Here is a 17,854-nt window from a genome sequence, read left to right on the forward strand (position 1 = left end):
TCTGCATTTATCGGATTGGCGTCCGGCGCTGTCCTCCTATGCGCATACTTTTTACCTAACACGAGCTTGGAGCTTCCCCGTCCTGCTGTTGGCATTATGTAGTGGGTGCTGCTGCCGCAGTCAATCCACACCGTCCATTACGTGCAGTTACTCACTTATCTGTCTCTTTCCCATGGAAAAGGTACCCCGTCGGTACATGGGAGGTATCCATCAGACCATTCGGCTCGTCGTTATGCGGCCAAAGTGTCAGATGCGTCTGCAACAGCACTTGAGATGGCCCCAAGTCGTTGTGCTGTCTGTCAGAGGCCAGGTCCAACGGTCGGATGGGGACTCGAGATGCATGGCCTGAAACACATGCCACCACCACGAAAAGCTACCTAGCAGGTTCGAATGCCTTCCCAGAGTCATGACATGCTGCATACAGCTCATGCCTGAAGAGAGCGCCAGCATCGGCGCCGGAGGCTGACAGATCAGGGACACTAACCTCAAGCTTTCTCGAGGTTGGGCGCAGCGGCAGGTGCTTTGCGGATATTTTCAGTGTCTAAGCACACGCCAGCCAGCCAGCCCTAGAATAGAAGAAGTCATTGCGACAGGCGTGCGTCCGTTGCGTTCCTTACCTTTAAACCGAGCCACGGTGACCTCGGCTACCCGGTTCATCCCAGCTTGGCATGGCTTCCGCTTTCTCGAATGCCATATTCAATGCAATAAGATCACCGTTTGCCTGATGGATAACGGCGAACATGGTGCAACGCGAAACACCAGTGATGAAAGCCACCAGATAGAGAGGAGGGCAGGTACTTGACCACTTCGCGCCCACGTGGTGTGCCTGGGAAAAACGTCGTCTGGTTGGCCTACCCCGCCATTTACTGGATCCACACCCCTGGGCAGCAACAGTGCACAGTGCATCCAAGTCCTAGTCCCCTCCAATCCCCGGCGCGTCATCCAAAGAAAAGAAAGCCCAGGTCCACGACACGCCAGACCGCGCTTACCTCACCACCGCAATTTGCGACACCTCTGATCGGCATCCCAACGGTCCAACGTCGACCTCACCGAGCCCACCGCCCCTCTCCGCCGCTGTCTCTCGGTCATGCTCCCAAATTAGCCATCCCGATCGTCTTTTCGGGTCCCCTGGCTTGAATCGCGTTGCCTCGCGACCATGGAAAAGTTCCTTCGGGAATGGAGGCAGGATGCCCTGAACAAAGCCCAATACGACTCCGCCATCTTTATCGGCGACAAGCTGCTGGCCCTGACTAGTATGTTGGCCCATACCTCTTGATTCAATGTCTTCCATACAAGCTTTCCTGACTTTTTTCAACCACCAGATGACGAGAAGGACGCCTTTTGGTTGGCCCAAGTACACTTCGCAACTGGCAATTACACCCGTGCGCAGACCTTTCTCGCCAAACAAGACCTTGTTTCCCGCAACGTCTCCTGTCGATACCTGGCTGCACACTGCCTAGTCAAGCAATCGAGGTTCGAGGAGGCATTGTCTGTACTCGGCGACCGAAACCCAACCCATCTCATCTCAAATGCGAGTAACAAGCGAAAGGCACAGAACACGGCCCCCTTGGGCAGGGCCATAGGGGCTCATGCGAAGGGCAGCTCCAGAGACAGACAGCTTCGCGAAGAGGCAGAGGAAGAAGCCACAAACCGGAAATATGAAGCCGCCATGTGCTACCTCCGAGGCATTTGTTACGCCAAGCAAAACGCCTTCGACCGGGCAAAGGAGTGCTACAAGGATGCGGTCAAGATAGACGTTCAGTGCTTTGAGGCCTTCCAGCAGCTCATGAACAACTCTCTACTGTCTCCTGACGAGGAGTGGCAGTTCCTCGAGTCACTCGACTTCGATTCCATCAGCGTCTCTGGCGATGTATCTTCGTCACAGGAAGCCGCAGAGTTCACCAAGATGCTCTACACAACACGGCTGTCCAAATACAGAGAGCCTTCGGCGTTCACCGCGGCATGCGACACGCTGTCGACACACTACCACCTGGCTGATAACCCCGATCTACTGCTCGCCAAAGCCGACCTGCTCTTCACACAATGTCGTTACCGCGACGCTCTCGCCATCACCGACTCCATCCTGCAGGATGATAAGTACAACTTCAGCATCCACCCACTACACTTGGCTTGCTTATACCAACTCAAGATGAAGAATGCATTGTTTCTGATTTCCCACGACCTCGCAGATACCCACCCAGAAGAGCCTTGTTCCTGGCTGGCTGTGGGCATATACTATTTTTCTATTGACAAAATTGCCGAAGCCAGGCGATACTTCAGCAAAGCTAGCATGATGGACGCACATTTTGGACCGGCATGGATTGGCTTTGCTCACACCTTTGCGGCTGAGGGAGAGCATGATCAGGCCATCTCGGCATATTCAACAGCTGCGAGGTTGTTCATGGGTACTCATCTCCCACAAGTCTTCCTCGGCATGCAGAACCACGCTCTCAACAACATGACACTAGCAGAAGAGTTCCTTAAGACGGCATATGGATTATGCAAGACGGATCCACTCTTGCTCAACGAGATGGGCATCGTCAAATACCACCAGGATAAGCCGCAGGAGGCTGTCCAATTCTTCAGAGCAGCCCTCAAGATCGCAGCAGAAATTGATTCGGACCCTCAAGCATGGCTGTCGCCGAGAACAAACTTAGCACATGCATATCGCCGTTTGCGCCTTTGGAAAGAGGCCCACGTAGAATTCGACGAGGTTCTACGCCAGGGAGGCAAGGACCCAGCCATTTTTTGTGCGAAGGGCCTCATCTACCTCGAAGAAGGCCGTCCTGAAAAGGCGGTCATTCCATTACACGAGGCGCTCGCCATCAACCCGCAAGACGGCATCGCTACGGAGCTCCTTAGCAAGGCTCTAGAAGAAACGTCAATCATCGACGTGGCAGATGGGGACGACCTAGAAGCTTTCGAAAACGAACTGGATGTAGCAAAGGCTGCAGGTCGAGATCGCCTAGCACAGCGAGTGGGCAGAAGACGCGACGCGAAAGGAAAAGCAAAGGTCAGCAGAGCGAGAGCGATGCTGATGGACGACGACGACGAAAAGGGCGAGAGCATGATGGAGATGACTGATGACGACTAAGCATCCCCAAGCCACCATAATGTTATTTGGATGGCGCGAAACCACACGGCGTCTGCTACAGGATTAGAGCATACATGGTGTATCATCAAATGAGCCCAAAGTGTGCAGTACAGATAACGCTTAATGACAAACTTAACAACTCAAGGATCGCGATGCAAGTGAAGGGCGGGAGCTAGGTGATGCGGCTGTTGGCCCACGCGAATGCTAGTGCATTCTCCGTCGCTTAACTGATCAATACAACTGCTCTGACTTGTCCGTCGAACGCCCGCTGTTCGCATTCGGAGTCGCTAGCGCGGATTTTCTGGGGTTAGGACGCGGACAAACAAGCCGGGCTGACATGTTCGGGGGAATTGGTGTCTCGACCGCCGACTGCACCCAGCGAGCTGAACGGCACCAACTGATTACGGAGAAGTCGGTTGGTGGCACGAAAGGGATAACATATAAAGAGGCGGCCCGCCAAGCCATTCGGAGATTCAATGATGGGTCTTGAACATCACAGTCTCTAATCGACATCGTAGCAAGCTCCCAACAATTGTACTATTTTCTAGAGCTTCCCTTTCCTCCCACCTCCTAATCCAGAACGTTTACGAAGGAATCATGTCCCGCTACTTCCCGCACACGGCTTACGCAGAAGACCAGCCCCTCTCCCACACGATCCTGAGCGTCCATGTCCTCACCCGGGGCTACACCACCGGCGCGATAGTGGGTCTCGGCGCCGTGTCCGCCGGCAGTCTGTACTCCCGCCTCCGCGGCGCCGCCAAGCCCGTGACTACCACAGCATCGCCATCAGCAGCAGCAGCAGCAGCAGCGTCTACTACACTGCAGAAAGGTCTGCCGCGTCTCCTCCGCAAGACGGGCACAGCCTCCGCCGTTGGGCTGGGGCTCATGGGCCTGGCCCTCGCAGGGAGGATGCAAGGGCGCGAAGACATTGAGTGGCGCGACCGCGCGTGGAGATTGCTCGAGAACCCTGGGCAGTTGGAGACGGACGACTGGACGTATGGAGGTGCTGCGGCGGGGGTTGTCGCGCTTGGGGCGTGGCGGCTGGCGGGAGCCAAGGGCGTCGGTGGGATGAGAGCGGCTGCTGGGGCGGCTGGGTTGGGAAGCGTCGCGGGTACGGTTGGATACATGGTCTGGAGGTATGGAATGCACGCTGGCAAGTTTCCTGAGTATGTTTCGGTTGAAAAGGTTGAGTTTGGGAGAGTATGAGGGAGGTCAACAAAAGTTTATGGAGAGGTCTACTACGCCTGTAGGTTCTTTCTAGTCTAGAAAAATAATACCCATCTTTCCTTCTGTTTAACACAACATCTTACAACTTCTCCTTTCCGGCGAGCACCTCCTCTACCTTTGCGAACTGATAGTAAAAGTCTAGGCTCTGGGGGTTCAGGAGGGTGCCGCTGGGCTTGACGTGTGAGCCGGAAACGATCTGCTTTACGGGCAATTCGACCTTTTTCAGGTTCACTGTTGTCTACGGGGCTTGTCAGTCCTTATGTCAGATGCACTCGGAATTGTATCTCGAACTTACCGGAATCTCAGGCGTCTCAAAGACGTATTTCGGCACATGCCTCTTGGTCAGCTCCCTCCTGATCGCATCCTTAACCTCGCCCACGAGCTTCTTATCAAACTTCTCCCCGGGACGCATCATCAAGAACAGCATGACGCTCTCATCGTCGTCACTGGGTCTCCTCTGTCCGACGCATAGACTGTCCACCACCTTGTTCGAGAAGTTGCGCTCAATGACGGCGTAAATCTCGGCACTGCCGAAGCGTATGCCGCTGGGGTTCAGCACGCCATCTGCACGGCCGAGGAAAGCGATGTTGCCCGTCTTGGGGTGCACCTGGCAGAAGTCTCCGTGGGCCCAGACGTGATCGAAGCGGGCGAAGTAGGCGGAGTGGTATTTCGTCCCCGGTGGCGCGGAAGAAAAGCTAGAGGCGGACGAGGAGGAAGAGGTTGAGTCGCCCCAGAGAAAGCAGGGGATGTTGGGGAATGCGGCTGTGGCGACAAGTTCGCCTGGCTCCCCGTGTGGGACGGGTTTGCCGGGACCGCTGGGGAGCTGGGCGTCGAAGATTTCAATGGGGACGCCGAGCGAGGGGCCCTGCGTGCCGCCGACGTACACAGGTGTCAAAGGGTTTTCCATGCCAAAGCAGCCGGCCTGTTTTTCAGTCAATATGAAGAACGTGTCAAGTTTCGAATGTAGCTTACGATGTCGGTACCACCTGAGATATTGGCCAGGTGGACATGCTTCGGGAAGCCGGCGTCGTAGAACCATTCAAATAACTGATTGGAAAGGACCATGCCTGTACTCGTCACGATGCGCAGCGCGCTCAGGTCAGTGACTTCCCGTGGGCTTATTTTGTTCTTTGCAACTTCAAACATCCACCTGGGGCTGATTCCAAGCTTTGTGACACGCTGCTCCCCGAGAATGCGGATGAATGATGTAAGATCCGGCACGAATGGCGAGCCGTCGTACATGACGACGCGAGCACCGTTGAGAAGAGCCGCAACGTTGGCCAGGTACATGATCCAGCCGGTCGTGGTGTACTGCAGGCATACTGATTCAGAGGACATGGACTCGTGTAAGCGACCTTCCTTAACGACGTTGAGGATGACGCCGCCGACGGTGTGTACGATCGCCTTTGGGATACCTGTGGTACCTGAGGAGTAATAAATGAGAAAGGGGGCGTGGAAGGGGATTCGGACGAATTCCGGGGGCTGAGAAGAGCTTGAGGACTTGAAGAAGTCGTCCCATAGCTCAGTCTTGGGAATAGATGAGACGTCGTAAGGTTTGGCGAAACGGGGGATGGAAACAAGACCGGCGAATGAGGGGCATGATTTCATCCCGGAGACCGTCTCGGCCATCTTTTCCCGGAGATCGACGGTTTTGCCGTTGTATACCGTGGCATCGTCAAAGAAGATGAACTACACGAAAGTCAGCATAGAAACAGGCAGAGTGAGACGCCATCCTAACCTTGGGGTCAACCTGCGTGGTCCGCTGCAGGATGCCTTTGACACCCATATCCGTCGATGAACTGCTAAAGATGGCACCTAGCCAAGTAGCAGCCGTGAAGACCAGTAGCGTCTCGATAGAGTTGGCTCCGACGAGAACAATACGGTCGCCCTCCTTGACCCCCCGCGCCTTCATGGCAGCAGCAAGACGCCCTGCATCCCTGCGGAAGTCGCCCCAGCTGAGATTTCGGACGTCGCCCGTATTGCCCTCCCGGACCTCGGTCACGGCCTGCTTCTCATCTTCCTTGCCTACAACGCCGTGGTGGTCGGGCGCGTCTGTAGGGCCGCGCGAGTAGAGAATGTTCTCGGCCCAATTGAGACGAACGCCGGGGAACCACTTGGGAATGGCGTCTATAGGGAGAGACTCATCGACGACCGAAGTTGGTCGGCCCTCGTAGATGAGGTTGGCGTAGTTGAAGAGATGGCCGTAGAATTTGGAGCGGTGCGCGACCGTCCAGTTGTGAAGGTCATCAAACGTCTGTTACCGTGTAAGTCGAGGGTACCACGATGCAAGGGGTCAGAGGCAACGACCTTGAGCTTGAGTCCGAAATGGATGTTGACGGATTCCAAGAATTGATACATTTCCGTGCCCTTGGGATCGGGGTGTTCCCAGAGCTTACGCGGTAACTCATCGGTGGCCATGACGTAGATCAGCACTTGGCTGGAGTTCCCGAATGAGAAATGTGATAGATTGAGCACCAAGCTGGAGGGTTCAGCTGCCTTTGTGCTGTGAGATGGGTGACTGAGATGAAGGGGGCAGCTCTAATGAGACTGTGTGAGGAGAGGTTGGGAGTTTGGGGTAGTAGGTGCTTTTTGGGTGACGGCGCTTCCCCAACGCCCTGTTGGCTTGCCTCGGTCTACACCACCGGGAGTGCGGGGTTGGCGGACGGCCCGAGCCAACGAGCCGAGAGGGGCTTTCCGGGCCGGTCGATCACGGCCCCATTCTGTCAGCCGGGGGCGAACGACAAAAGTTGCGTTGATTTTTTTGTTTAAGGAGTTATTATAGTTTCTATTCAAACACTGGTCATTGACTGCGTAGGCTTCATACAGAATGGCATTACGAAGTGCCTGAGCAAGCCGACAGCACATCGATCAATGTGGGATCAAGCCATATGCCGGCGCGACATTCCAATGGACATGTCTGAAGCGGCAGTATGACGTTTGGACCATTATACTCATTTCTCAATGTGCGGTGTCGAAATAATCTTGGTTCATATGCACAAATTCTCTTCCATGGCTACACCGAACAGCTTGTCTCAGACGGTACAAAGAGGGTGGAATCAAAATTCACCACAACTCATGTGAGGCACTGCCTCAACCTGCAATCATCCGCAAATCTTCCAGCCTTGCCAATTATCAAGAAACTCATCATGCTGTGATCATATTGATTGCCGCGGACCTGAATGAACTCTTCTGCGTTGTCTAGATGATCCCAGGAAGCTGTTAGCGTTGGGAAATCTCCCACAACAGCCTGCACCTATTAATTGGATCTTACCTGATGAGTTTTGCACTCTGAAAGCTCAAGATTTTCAGTTTCTTCTTTCAGCATTGAATTCCCTCCACTCGTGATTATCGATTGGGTCTCGCGAAAAGTCGTTCTCGGCATTGGGATCTTTGCTGTAAAAGCGAAAGAGGGAGACCATGACCTGACGAATGCTTTGCGGCCGGCTGGAGCTAACCGAGTCTTGGAAGCAGTAAATTCGGAAGCCGTGGACGGCACATGTATCAACAAAGTTGGCGTGCATTGCAACATGCTCCAAAAATTGCGTTTGGGCAGCCCTGACGGCATGCGGGGGTCCAAGGATCTCGACTGCCGTCAAGGCATTGTTGTGTCGCACCATGCACTTCTGACTCGGTGCAAAGCGATTGATGAGAGGTTGTATATCTTCATCATTGAAGTCGAACTGGTTGCCCGGGATTCCGTGACGAAGATTGGCATAGATGGCGGCCTCATGGTAGGTGGCAATGCCAGCACGGGTGGATCCAGTTGAGTGAGGACGCGGAGCTACAACTAGGGAAGTCGATTGGTCGGCTCTATGAGGAGCTGGGCGACTGCCTTGCTGAGGAGATGGATTCTCGGCAGGCTCAGCAGGAGGAAGGTTCTTGACGATCTCGACATCCATGACCTTACTCTGCACGGCGGTCCAGTCGGGCTTGCCGGCCTCGGCAGATAGCTCTGAGGTGCTGTCTCTCTCGGTGGGCATTGCGGGGGATATTTCGAGATATTCCGCAAACTAGAATATCTAGATGTAGTTGTGTTGCGAGGAAGAATGTTTGGCGAGTTGAGAGGGCGTTGACGGTTGGGAAGAAGATAAGGAAAGGCCGTACCTTAAGGCATCAAAAAGAGTGTGGGAAGGGGTTGAGAGTTGAGGTGAGAAGGGGGTAGCACACGATCAAAAAGCCCGCGGCGTATACACGGCGGGAGGGAACCAACCGAATGGGAAAGAATCAAATGGTGAATGCAAACGGGCTCACCTCCCGCGTCAAGTACGGGTGTAGGCAGGCGTCTCAACGGCCTCTTGCCTTGCAATTCATCCCGGAGTACAAACAAAATTCAAAGGCACCCCAAATACGTCAATGTAATCTTTTTCATGAGCTCTCCATACTCTTCCAAATGCACAGCAAAGGCGTTCGAGCTGCAGGCATGGCAACTTGCACTAAGCTCACACACAAGCAAATCACTACAAAGAGACAAACATATCCCCCTCCCATCCGTATTCCCTATTGAGACGTCTGCCAATACGCCTGGCAAAAACAAACGGCAGCTTCGAACTCGGATGAGGCTCATGGAATTGGATGCTGGTCTCAACATCGAGCTTTGTTGGCGTAAACTTCCACGCCGATCCATACAGCTTCTCCATGTGAAACCCAACACTCTGCATGGCATGGAGGAACTCTGTCCAGGGAATCTCTCCAGGGGAAGAAGACGTCAAGGGGTTGAAGAACAGTGTGTTGAAGACTTTGAGAGCACGTTTGTCCACTTTGAATAGAGGTCTCTTCGCTGCCTGTGGTTGCTCCTGGTCTTGGACAGGGGTCGTCGCGGCAACTGGAACTGCTCCCTTCGTCTTCAGCTTGGTCTTTGGTCGAGGTGAGGGCTTCTCCTTCGGCGTGTCTTGCATCGACAAACCACCAAACGGCGCAGCTAGACTTGGGTCTTGGCCCTCTGCTGCAGGCGCCTTCGCCTTGGCCGTCTCAACCCATTCTGGGGTCCTCTGAACGCTTCGTTGGAGAATGTTGCGCAGCCGAGATGAGATACCATCTCTTCCACACAAGTTCTGCTGGATATCGGCCCAGAAGCTATCGAGGGCACGTTCCGCCGCACGCATCTGATCGATGTTCTGCTTATTTTTCTTCCTCTCCACGGGATACTTGAACTTATCCCCGTCTGGAATGCCCATTCTTGCCGTTGCCAGGCTGATCTTCAAGTCGTTGATGGGTACCAAGCGACGCACCAACTCATGGAAGTCCCTGTCGATTTCTGTTTGGTTCTCGGCAATGTCGCTTTCGAACGATGCTGCCCATGGTTGAAACAGATCCAGTTGTCTTTCGCACTCTGATAGCACCGAGAGATCTGCAATTTGCGCTGCGACCCATCCGGAAATCATGTGTGAAGCAGCCCTGTCCTTCCTCGTGACTCGCTCCAGCTCGTCCAAGAGCGTAGGCAACCCAGTCAGGAACAACTGCTTCTCGTCAAAGAGAGTGTCGATAATCCAGAAGAGCTCCGCGACCGTTGCATCTTTGCTGCGATCACTAACTGATGTAACCTGGATGATCGTAGTCGTTGGGTCTGATGGGGGCACACGACGGAACCAGGGACGCATTGGCGGTGATGCAGGCCATCCCATCTTCAAGTTGGAAATCGGGCCGGGTCGAAACATTTGTAGAAAGTGTTTCAACTTGCAGAATGCCATCGCGTAGTCGTGAGGAAGACTCTCATCGGGCTTGAAATTTCTGTTGCGATACTTTCGGTCTTTGAGATCGATGAGATGATCGATCTTCTCCGCCAAGGATCTGTACACCTCCACAGGAAACATGGCACTCGATATCATATTTCCAATGAGTCGCTGCCAAAAGACATCTGGGGCGTGCGCATGGATGGGGTGTGGTTTGCCGTTGGTGTCCAGCATCATCTCTTGCCGGTGCTCCTTCCAATCTCTCACGGTCACGCTGAAATAATCGGGGTCTTCTCGCAGAGCCCAGATATGATCTTCGGCCTCTGCTAGCTTCGACTTGATGATGCTCTGGAGACCAGCAATATCTAGACGGGCAGGGACTCGGTAAGGACCTTCAAGCCGAGTGACTGCCAACGATGCAGCGATGGCGTCGTTGGAATTACCAGTCACTAAAGGTGGCTCAGGCGGGATGGTCATTGCTGGGTCTGTGAGCTCTTCGGGGGAGATGTCGTGAAGAATGCTCTTGCAGACATCCACGAGAAACCGGTAAAGGCGTGATTGGAATTCCAGGATCCAGAGACCTTCGCCCGGATGAACTGCTGTACGTCGAAAGTTCCAGGTGCTAGCATCAGGCTCATCGTCCCATGAAACAAGGGTGCCATATGTTTGAGGGGTGCATCTTCCGAGGAACAGCATTGAGTACAAGTTGAGAAAACGGGGCATGTCCATGGTCCTGCTGACCTGCCCGAATCTAGACTCTTCGACGTCGTTCATGGCGAATACATCAGGCGTGTTCCGGCCGCGAGAGTTGATCAGTAGAAGAAGGGGTTCGGTTTTGCTGAGGTCTTCCAAGTTGATATGCGGCCACAGACAGGCTTCACGAGCTTGCTCGCCAGACCTTTTCTTCCTGAAAGCAGCAAAGTCCGGCCTGTGGTACTCAGACATGCCGGGCCAAGCAGCCAGAAGGACACCTCGGCGTTTGGATTTGGACTTCTTTATCCACCGGTTCTGCATGGTTGCCTCGTGTCTCTCCACAATCTTCCGGAGCAGGTCCCATTGCTGCAAGACTTCTTCCGCCATCGGCGCAGCCAGTGCGCGTACCTCTGCGGGTTTGATGAGTTCGGCTTTGGGCAATGAACCAGGGTCCATGCCCAAAGATGCGGCAATATCTGAGAAGTCCTCCATTGTGATGCCGAGTAAGGTGAGAATGAGAGGTTGAGTAGATGCGAACGAAAGAACGGGGAGGTGGGTCGTCTACTTTTCAAGGTAGTAAAGCGGGGTGCGGGATCGGACAATGTGAGTTCACCATCCGACATATGGAGTGAACCTAACTGTCCTACAACTTCGGGGATACTTCAAGCCTCGGGAATGTTCAACATCAACGTATGATTCGGTAGAATGAAGGCCCGAGCGTGGTTTTCACAATGAATTTTCCCCCAACAGAAAGCGAACTAAACAGGATGGCAAGTAGAAGTAGAAAAAGGAATGGTGTCTCATTAAATTGGGTCAACGATAGCTCAAAGGACTTTTACCACATGCCACTTGAACTTTCCTGCTCAGCTGATGAGCAAATGAAACTTGATATTATCAGAATGACTGCAGCCTCCTCGTAATTTGAGCTTGGACAAATCTGTCCGCTTGCCACAGAAGATGATTTCGAGACGTCGGGCAATGCTCTCCTCCGGTAAGTGCCCACGGTGCCGGATATGAGTGGGTCCCGTGGCTTGCCCCATATTTACCGCACGCTCGGCCTTGAACCGGGCAACCTGTGGTACCGCCGGGCGATCCCGTTCGCTGATCAATCTGTCATCGCAGTCTCGGCACTCTGAGATACCCTCATCTCGGTGGATAACTCAATATACATAATAGTCGCACCGACTCCACCGAATCGCGTAAGAGTAGCACAGGGCCCGCTTTAGATTTATACGGAGGATACCTAGGACTCCATTTCTATTCCGACGGTTTCTTGGCCCATATGGCCCGACTTTTGGTGTTTTAGTACCGCTACATAACAATTGGTTAATATCATGGAATGCAGCACTTACATGGGCCAATATCCATGATTTCCCCGATCACTAAGGTCCTTCCTAACCTCAGCAGCAAAAACCTGGACCTCTTCCTGCCGCCAACCATGCACGCGTGTCATGGGCGCCATTATCATACCGGCTGTATTACTTGCAAGATTTTCACGAGACCACGAGCCGAGTTCTTTCAAGTAAGGGTCCCGGGGCCACGTATTGAGGGGCCAGATGAAGCGGCGGTCGGTCACTTCCACGAAGCCAGCCTCTGGTAAGAGGGATGTCAGAGTATCTAGCGGAATGAAGGGACATCCGAAGACTTCCAAGGCGGATGCGACGTAGGAGAGGCTTTTGTAGAATGCCCCGCGCTCGCATATGCCATCGGCGCTGAAGATGTTGGATTCGGCCTCCTGAAGCTCGACGTAACCTCCTGGCTTGAGATTCCTAAGCACGAATGAGAAGAAAGCCCCAGACTTGGGGAATTAGAGCGCTCACTCAAAACACTTCTTCAGAAGTTCAGGCCAATTTCGAACGCTACCTGACATTCCTCTGATGTGGATGTAGTCGAATGGTCTGGAATAGATCCATTCATTGTCCAAGTCATCCACTTCAAAATAGACGTTTGGCGGTACACTATTTTCTAAGTCAATTTATTGTAGGTTCCAATACGTACGTGTGAATTGAAGCTCACAACTCGGGCTGGGTTGCCGAAAGATCGAATCCTAAGACCTCAGCGTCTGGGTGCTCATCCCCAAAGTCGATCGACCAGATCCCGGTGCCGGTTCCGACGTCAAGCACGCGACCCTTCCAGTCAGGGTCATTTGGGGGAGCATATCCCAACCTTTTATCGAATGTGAGAAGGAACAGATGGTGTTGAAGGTCCAATCTGTTCGACTCATCCTCATCGTTGGGTCCAAAGTATTCTGTCAACACATTTCAGTATTTGACTTCCAAGGCTCACATTTCCTCATGGAAACGAGAGTTGAACATTGACTTACTGCCTTCTTTATACCTGTGGTAAGTTCTCCCATTTTCGACTCGGTAGTCTATGATTGAACTACGGAGACTCGTGGTCGCAGAGAAGTCATCCTGGAAAGAGAGTGTGTTAGTAAACCTCTGAAAAGCTCACCGTTGGCTATGGATGCGTTCATGAACACATACCTGTCCGAGGGATGAATCCGTGTCACCCTATTCTGACATTAGCTTTTCTCCGCCATATCCGAGTCAGGACTCCGCAACTCCGATATCGCGAATGTAACCCAGTACGCACAGTCACGTCGGCCTCAGGAGGCACTTCTGCTTGAATATTCGTCTCAGCCATCTCGAGGCATGAGTCTGATAACTCCGAAACATCAGAAATTATGGCAGTGATGTTGTTTGTGAAGTTACGAGAGGCGAACCCCTCAATATTAGAGGAGGGTGTCTCCTCGCTTTCGCAAACTTCGTCAGTTGGGGAATACGACCCAACTGGCCCAGGATACCCGGCCACAGCGGGTCCTTTATCCTGCTTTCACCGCATTTCTGCAAGTTTGACAGCTCCTTAGCTTCTCAAGAAAAGCATAGTCCATTTCGACCTCGAGAGTAACCACGATGCACACTCGATAGTCAGTAGACAATGGAGGCAACAAATCCTGCAAGCGAATTTGAAGAAAGAGAATAGAGACCCTTGTCTCTCTCTCAATTATGGAGAGGGATCGGCTTACATAACCGATCAGACCGGTTAGTTCCCCCGCGTTTGTTCCCTCGCGGAGGCTTCCTGCATTCTTATCTTGGCCAGCCAGTAACAGACCGGGGTCTCTCCTGCAAGCTGCCGGAGAGAGGAGTCGTTTCTTTTCTCGAGTTGGTCCAAGTCGCCACCAACATGGCCGGACTTCCAACAGACCCCGAAATCTTGGTCCAACGGGCTGGGAGATCGCCGCATTTCGTGGTTCTCAACATACCCCGAATTCACGAACCCAAGCCCACACAAGACAGCCATCGTGCGCGCAACGGAATCCACACTCGCAACTCCACATCGCAGCCATGGCAGGTAACGGATCCCGGACCCGGGACGGATGCTATCACTGCCGGCAAAGAAAGAAAAGATGCGACAAGTACAAACCCGAATGCGGCAAGTGTCAAAAAGACGGTGTTGCCTGCGTCTATCCAAGCCTGGATCCGACCTCAGAGTTGAAGTTCACAGAACCTTGGAGCGGACCGTGGCGAGGACGACACCCCATCCTTCCTCTCAAGACGGCAGCCAATAATTCTTTCGTAAATATCGCGCGAGATGAGCTTGCTGTCATTTGCCAACAGTACATCGAGAATCCGGTGCGGCAAATAACCGCAGGTCGGCAACGCCAGCAGCGGTCGGTCCTGTCGTTGAATGAGTTGCCTCTCAAACCCAATCCGTCATGGCGATCCATGTCGAATACTGAGTCGAAACTGGTACAGTATTGCAAGTCACACCGTCAATTGCCTTCGTTTCTCATTGGATTCGTCCTAATCCACTAGCAGACTTTGAAGTCATCAGCAACAGCAAAGTCTACGTGGACACCGAAAGCAACATCTTCAAGTCGTCTGTCATGCCTATCCTTCTCAGCCATGACGGCCCGCTTCTATCGACAGTCCTTGCTCTGAGCGCTGCCGAATGGGATCGCAGAGGCGCTCACGACGGAGTCGATTATGGCAACAGCGCCATCCGATACAAGGGAAGGGCTCTGAGCCAGCTCAGGTCCAGCATCATGGCGGAGACAAATGCTGAGGAGAATGTCTTGACGTGTGTGCTTCAGGCCTCGTTGGAGATCTCAGCAGGTTCTGGACCGGACTGGCTGCTCCATCTCCGCGGGGCATTGGCGATTATGGAGAACCATCCTAGCTGTGTCAGCGCCAATTGTGCAGCTTTAGCTCTGCAATACTTCCGATTCCGATACATCTTGATGAAGACGACAGAAAACAGAGAACCTGGTCAGAATGATGCCAAAACAAAATGCCCCAAGTCAGATCAGTGCGGCGATGCAATCGAAGCTCTCAACAGAATCTCCCTGAAGCCAGAGAGCCGGCAGACTGTCCACCCCCAGACTGGCTGCTCGACTGAGTTAGTTGAGCTGATCGACCTCATCAGTTTGACGGCGACCAACGAGCAGCAGTCAACAGCAACATCTGAAGATGGCCCTTCTTTGGAGAAACGCATTCGGGAGTTGGAGTTCCACGCAACGGAGGATTATCTCTTGAAAAGCGCGGAATGCTTCAGACTCGCCACGCTGATATACTTACACCTCAAGGTGTACCACGCTCCGATTCGGTTTCCGTCAATGTCGACCTTGCTGCAGCCGTTGATAGATTGTCTCGCGGAGGTCATCCGCGAAGATCTGCCGCGTCGGTCATTTCCAATGTGGCCGCTGTTCATCGCGGGGTGCACCAGCTGTATCGACGAGCATCGCAAAGCTGTGCTCGATATGCTGAATCTGCTCGACGACAAGTGGCCCATCAGTAATATCTCCACCGTCACAGAAGTCATGGCGACGATCTACAACTTCCGGGACCTCAACGACGGTTTGGCTGCAACTGTGCAACATGACTGGCAGAATATAATTGGCAAGTTCGGATGGAAACTGTCTCTGTCGTGATCTCATGGCTTTGAACAAATGAAAAGGAAGTATACACGCATGGAACATCACAGCCGAGCCTTCGAAGCGGCCTCGTTCTCTGCAATTAGGTCTTTCATCTCCCTCACAGTGCCGACTCGCCAACTCACCGAGTTGCCCCAGTCATCGTTCTCGCCACTCGGCGTCCGCCACTGCCAACGTGGCAGATCTTGTCGCCCGGTCTCCAGGAGTTTCCTGACCCATTTACCAAACACCGGCATCATCTTGAACCCGTGCCCAGAGTCCCCCGAAAGGACGACTAGAGACCGCGAGGTCCCGGGGACGAAGTCGATGCAGTACTCCGAGTCCTGCGTATCCGAGAACCAGCAGAACTTGCGGTCGACAAAGGGCCGATCAGCCAGCCACGGCAGGGTTTCGCGCAGGAGAGCCCGCAACTTGTGCTCGTCGTCTGGCGGAATGAAGTCTTGGGATCTCGCGGACGGGAACTCGGTCGGCGTCGATGTGCCGTTGACGGTATTGGTGAAGCCGGCGCCGAGCGGGCAGAGCTTTAGCAGTCGCGTCGCCGGGTCGGGCTCGAAGAAGAATCCCAGGTCGCGGACGTTTGTCACGGGGATCCCGCGGAGGAAGTCTGCCTCTTCCTCGGTCAGCTGCACATGCGCCACGGACCAGCACCGGGCAACGGTGAACTTGGCGAGTCCCGGAATCAGCGAAGCACCATATGCGCCGAGTGCGCAGACCGTCTTCGCCGCGGCGTGTTCTGTGCCGTCGGCGGTTCGCACTCCGGTGCACCTCCCGGAAGCATCGTACAGCAGGTCGGTGACGTTGCCGGCATGTCCAAGGAGAAACCGGACACCTCTAGCTGCGCAATGTCGGTGAACGGCCTTTAGGGTGTTGCTTGAATGGCCGTACCCGGCAAGCCTGTTGTGGTATCCCTTGAAGCCGTTCATGGGTCCAGAGAACTGCCAGACGAACTTCCTGAAATCGTCCGCGCTGCGCAACATGTTTATCTCGTTGTCAAACTCTGGTCTGGACTGCACCGAGGACAAGGACTTCTCAAGGACCTCAACAGCTTTTGGGGGTGCGCTGCCGGAGGTCGCGACGATGTAGCCCGTCTGATGGTAGTAAGGGCCAAACAGGGGTGTCTTCCATCCTTCAAACGCTTCCTGCGGTACTGTGAGCTACTTGGCGGTCTTGGATTGGGGAAAGGGGTGCTCCTCACGAGAGCAAGTTTGGTGTAGAAGACGTCTTCGTAGTCTGCGCGAACGATTTTATTGAGGTCAGACGCAGCGGAGAAGCGCGACGGGACGTCCTCGGCCCTGTCAACGACCAGAATGTTTGAATAGTGGTTGTTGAGGAGGTGCAACGCGGTGGAAAGCCCGAACGCGCCGGCGCCGACGATGATGATGGGCATCGACTTGTCCATGATATCTGTATGTGATGGAGAGAGCTTTCAATATACCCGGAAAAAATCTGCGTGGTTTTCCTCAACTTTACAATCTATCTATATAACACTGCAATGGATCTGCTCCCCGCCGTCGCCCCCTAGTGTCGTTGGCACACCGGTCAAGTCTGTCATATCGAACAAACTTCAACCGGGCAAGAGAGCTCCGGTCTCCCATCTCTCCAATCACATTTGCAGGGACTCTGCATCACCCGGTTACATCTGCGGCCAACGATCTCCGGGACGCACGATACCAAGCCGGCATGATCTGTCGTGACATCGTCTTCGTGCGGGCTAGCGTAGGCGACTCCCATCCGTCTTCGATGCCGGGGACATTTCATGGATGCCTTGGCCCACGCGTGGGAAAATGCCCCGAAAACTTGTTTTCGAACTCTGTGCAGCACAAATCCGCTGCCACGGCGGGGTTGGTGACACCCAAAAAAGGTGTTCTTGGGGTCCCGATCAGCGCCGGTGGATCACAGGCAATGGGGAAGGAGTGGGGTGTGCTATGCTTGGTGTTATCCCACTGGCTAGGAAAGACAGATTTTCAAGGGTCCAATGCTCTTAGACTGAGTGCTGTGGCTGGGCTGGAGGAAGTATTCCCGGGCGTCCAACCGGTGATTTCGGCGAATTCGCCGAACTGTTTGATGGTGACGAGGGCGTACTAAACATATTCGAAGGAGTTGCTGTGGACTTTCCAAGCCAAAAAGAAAGATACGCCGGCAAGGTTTCGCAAACGTACGCATCATCGTTCCGTCAGACACGAGCAAGACACCGGAAGATTTTGCCTTCTTGAGGCGATCCCGGCTCTATTTTCG

General features: G+C 53.7%; 8 protein-coding genes across 8 annotated transcripts; 3 read left to right on the forward strand and 5 right to left on the reverse strand.

Moving 5' to 3' along the window:
- Positions 1-1,156: 1,156 nt before the first annotated feature.
- On the forward strand, positions 1,157-3,094 carry cut9 (Anaphase-promoting complex subunit cut9; the record flags this gene model as incomplete). The annotated part of the gene is made up of 2 exons (XM_032020835.1): positions 1,157-1,253; positions 1,323-3,094. 2 exons carry the CDS (start codon positions 1,157-1,159, stop codon positions 3,092-3,094), a joined length of 1,869 nt encoding a protein of 622 aa, XP_031882162.1.
- Positions 3,095-3,691: 597 nt separating this feature from the next.
- Positions 3,692-4,300, forward strand: CGGC5_v003281 (uncharacterized protein; the record flags this gene model as incomplete). The annotated part of the gene is made up of 1 exon (XM_032020836.1): positions 3,692-4,300. The coding sequence occupies one exon, from the start codon at positions 3,692-3,694 to the stop codon at positions 4,298-4,300; it is 609 nt and encodes a 202-aa protein (XP_031882228.1).
- A 100-nt stretch (positions 4,301-4,400) lies between these two features.
- Positions 4,401-6,739, reverse strand: AACS (Acetoacetyl-CoA synthetase; the record flags this gene model as incomplete). The annotated part of the gene is made up of 5 exons (XM_032020837.1): positions 4,401-4,559; positions 4,617-5,243; positions 5,294-6,010; positions 6,060-6,575; positions 6,629-6,739. 5 exons carry the CDS (start codon positions 6,737-6,739, stop codon positions 4,401-4,403), a joined length of 2,130 nt encoding a protein of 709 aa, XP_031882167.1.
- Positions 6,740-7,626: 887 nt separating this feature from the next.
- Positions 7,627-8,301, reverse strand: CGGC5_v003283 (uncharacterized protein; the record flags this gene model as incomplete). The annotated part of the gene is made up of 1 exon (XM_032020838.1): positions 7,627-8,301. The coding sequence occupies one exon, from the start codon at positions 8,299-8,301 to the stop codon at positions 7,627-7,629; it is 675 nt and encodes a 224-aa protein (XP_031882166.1).
- Positions 8,302-8,778: 477 nt separating this feature from the next.
- Positions 8,779-11,175, reverse strand: CGGC5_v003284 (uncharacterized protein; the record flags this gene model as incomplete). The annotated part of the gene is made up of 1 exon (XM_032020839.1): positions 8,779-11,175. The coding sequence occupies one exon, from the start codon at positions 11,173-11,175 to the stop codon at positions 8,779-8,781; it is 2,397 nt and encodes a 798-aa protein (XP_031882165.1).
- A 765-nt stretch (positions 11,176-11,940) lies between these two features.
- CGGC5_v003285 (Secondary metabolism regulator LAE1) lies at positions 11,941-13,329 on the reverse strand (the record flags this gene model as incomplete). Its single annotated transcript, XM_066151107.1, has 7 exons — positions 11,941-11,974; positions 12,036-12,452; positions 12,504-12,641; positions 12,700-12,931; positions 13,007-13,097; positions 13,170-13,196; positions 13,279-13,329. 7 exons carry the CDS (start codon positions 13,327-13,329, stop codon positions 11,941-11,943), a joined length of 990 nt encoding a protein of 329 aa, XP_066009441.1.
- A 1,243-nt stretch (positions 13,330-14,572) lies between these two features.
- Positions 14,573-15,616, forward strand: CGGC5_v003286 (uncharacterized protein; the record flags this gene model as incomplete). The annotated part of the gene is made up of 1 exon (XM_032020841.2): positions 14,573-15,616. The coding sequence occupies one exon, from the start codon at positions 14,573-14,575 to the stop codon at positions 15,614-15,616; it is 1,044 nt and encodes a 347-aa protein (XP_031882160.2).
- Positions 15,617-15,663: 47 nt separating this feature from the next.
- Positions 15,664-17,018, reverse strand: fap2-1 (L-saccharopine oxidase; the record flags this gene model as incomplete). The annotated part of the gene is made up of 2 exons (XM_032020843.1): positions 15,664-16,758; positions 16,815-17,018. 2 exons carry the CDS (start codon positions 17,016-17,018, stop codon positions 15,664-15,666), a joined length of 1,299 nt encoding a protein of 432 aa, XP_031882240.1.
- Between the last annotated feature and the right edge of the window lie 836 nt (positions 17,019-17,854).

Source organism: Colletotrichum fructicola (genome assembly GCF_000319635.2).
Source record: "Colletotrichum fructicola Nara gc5 chromosome Unknown KSG_Nara_v1_contig02, whole genome shotgun sequence".
In the NCBI taxonomy this organism is placed as follows: domain Eukaryota; kingdom Fungi; phylum Ascomycota; class Sordariomycetes; order Glomerellales; family Glomerellaceae; genus Colletotrichum; species Colletotrichum fructicola.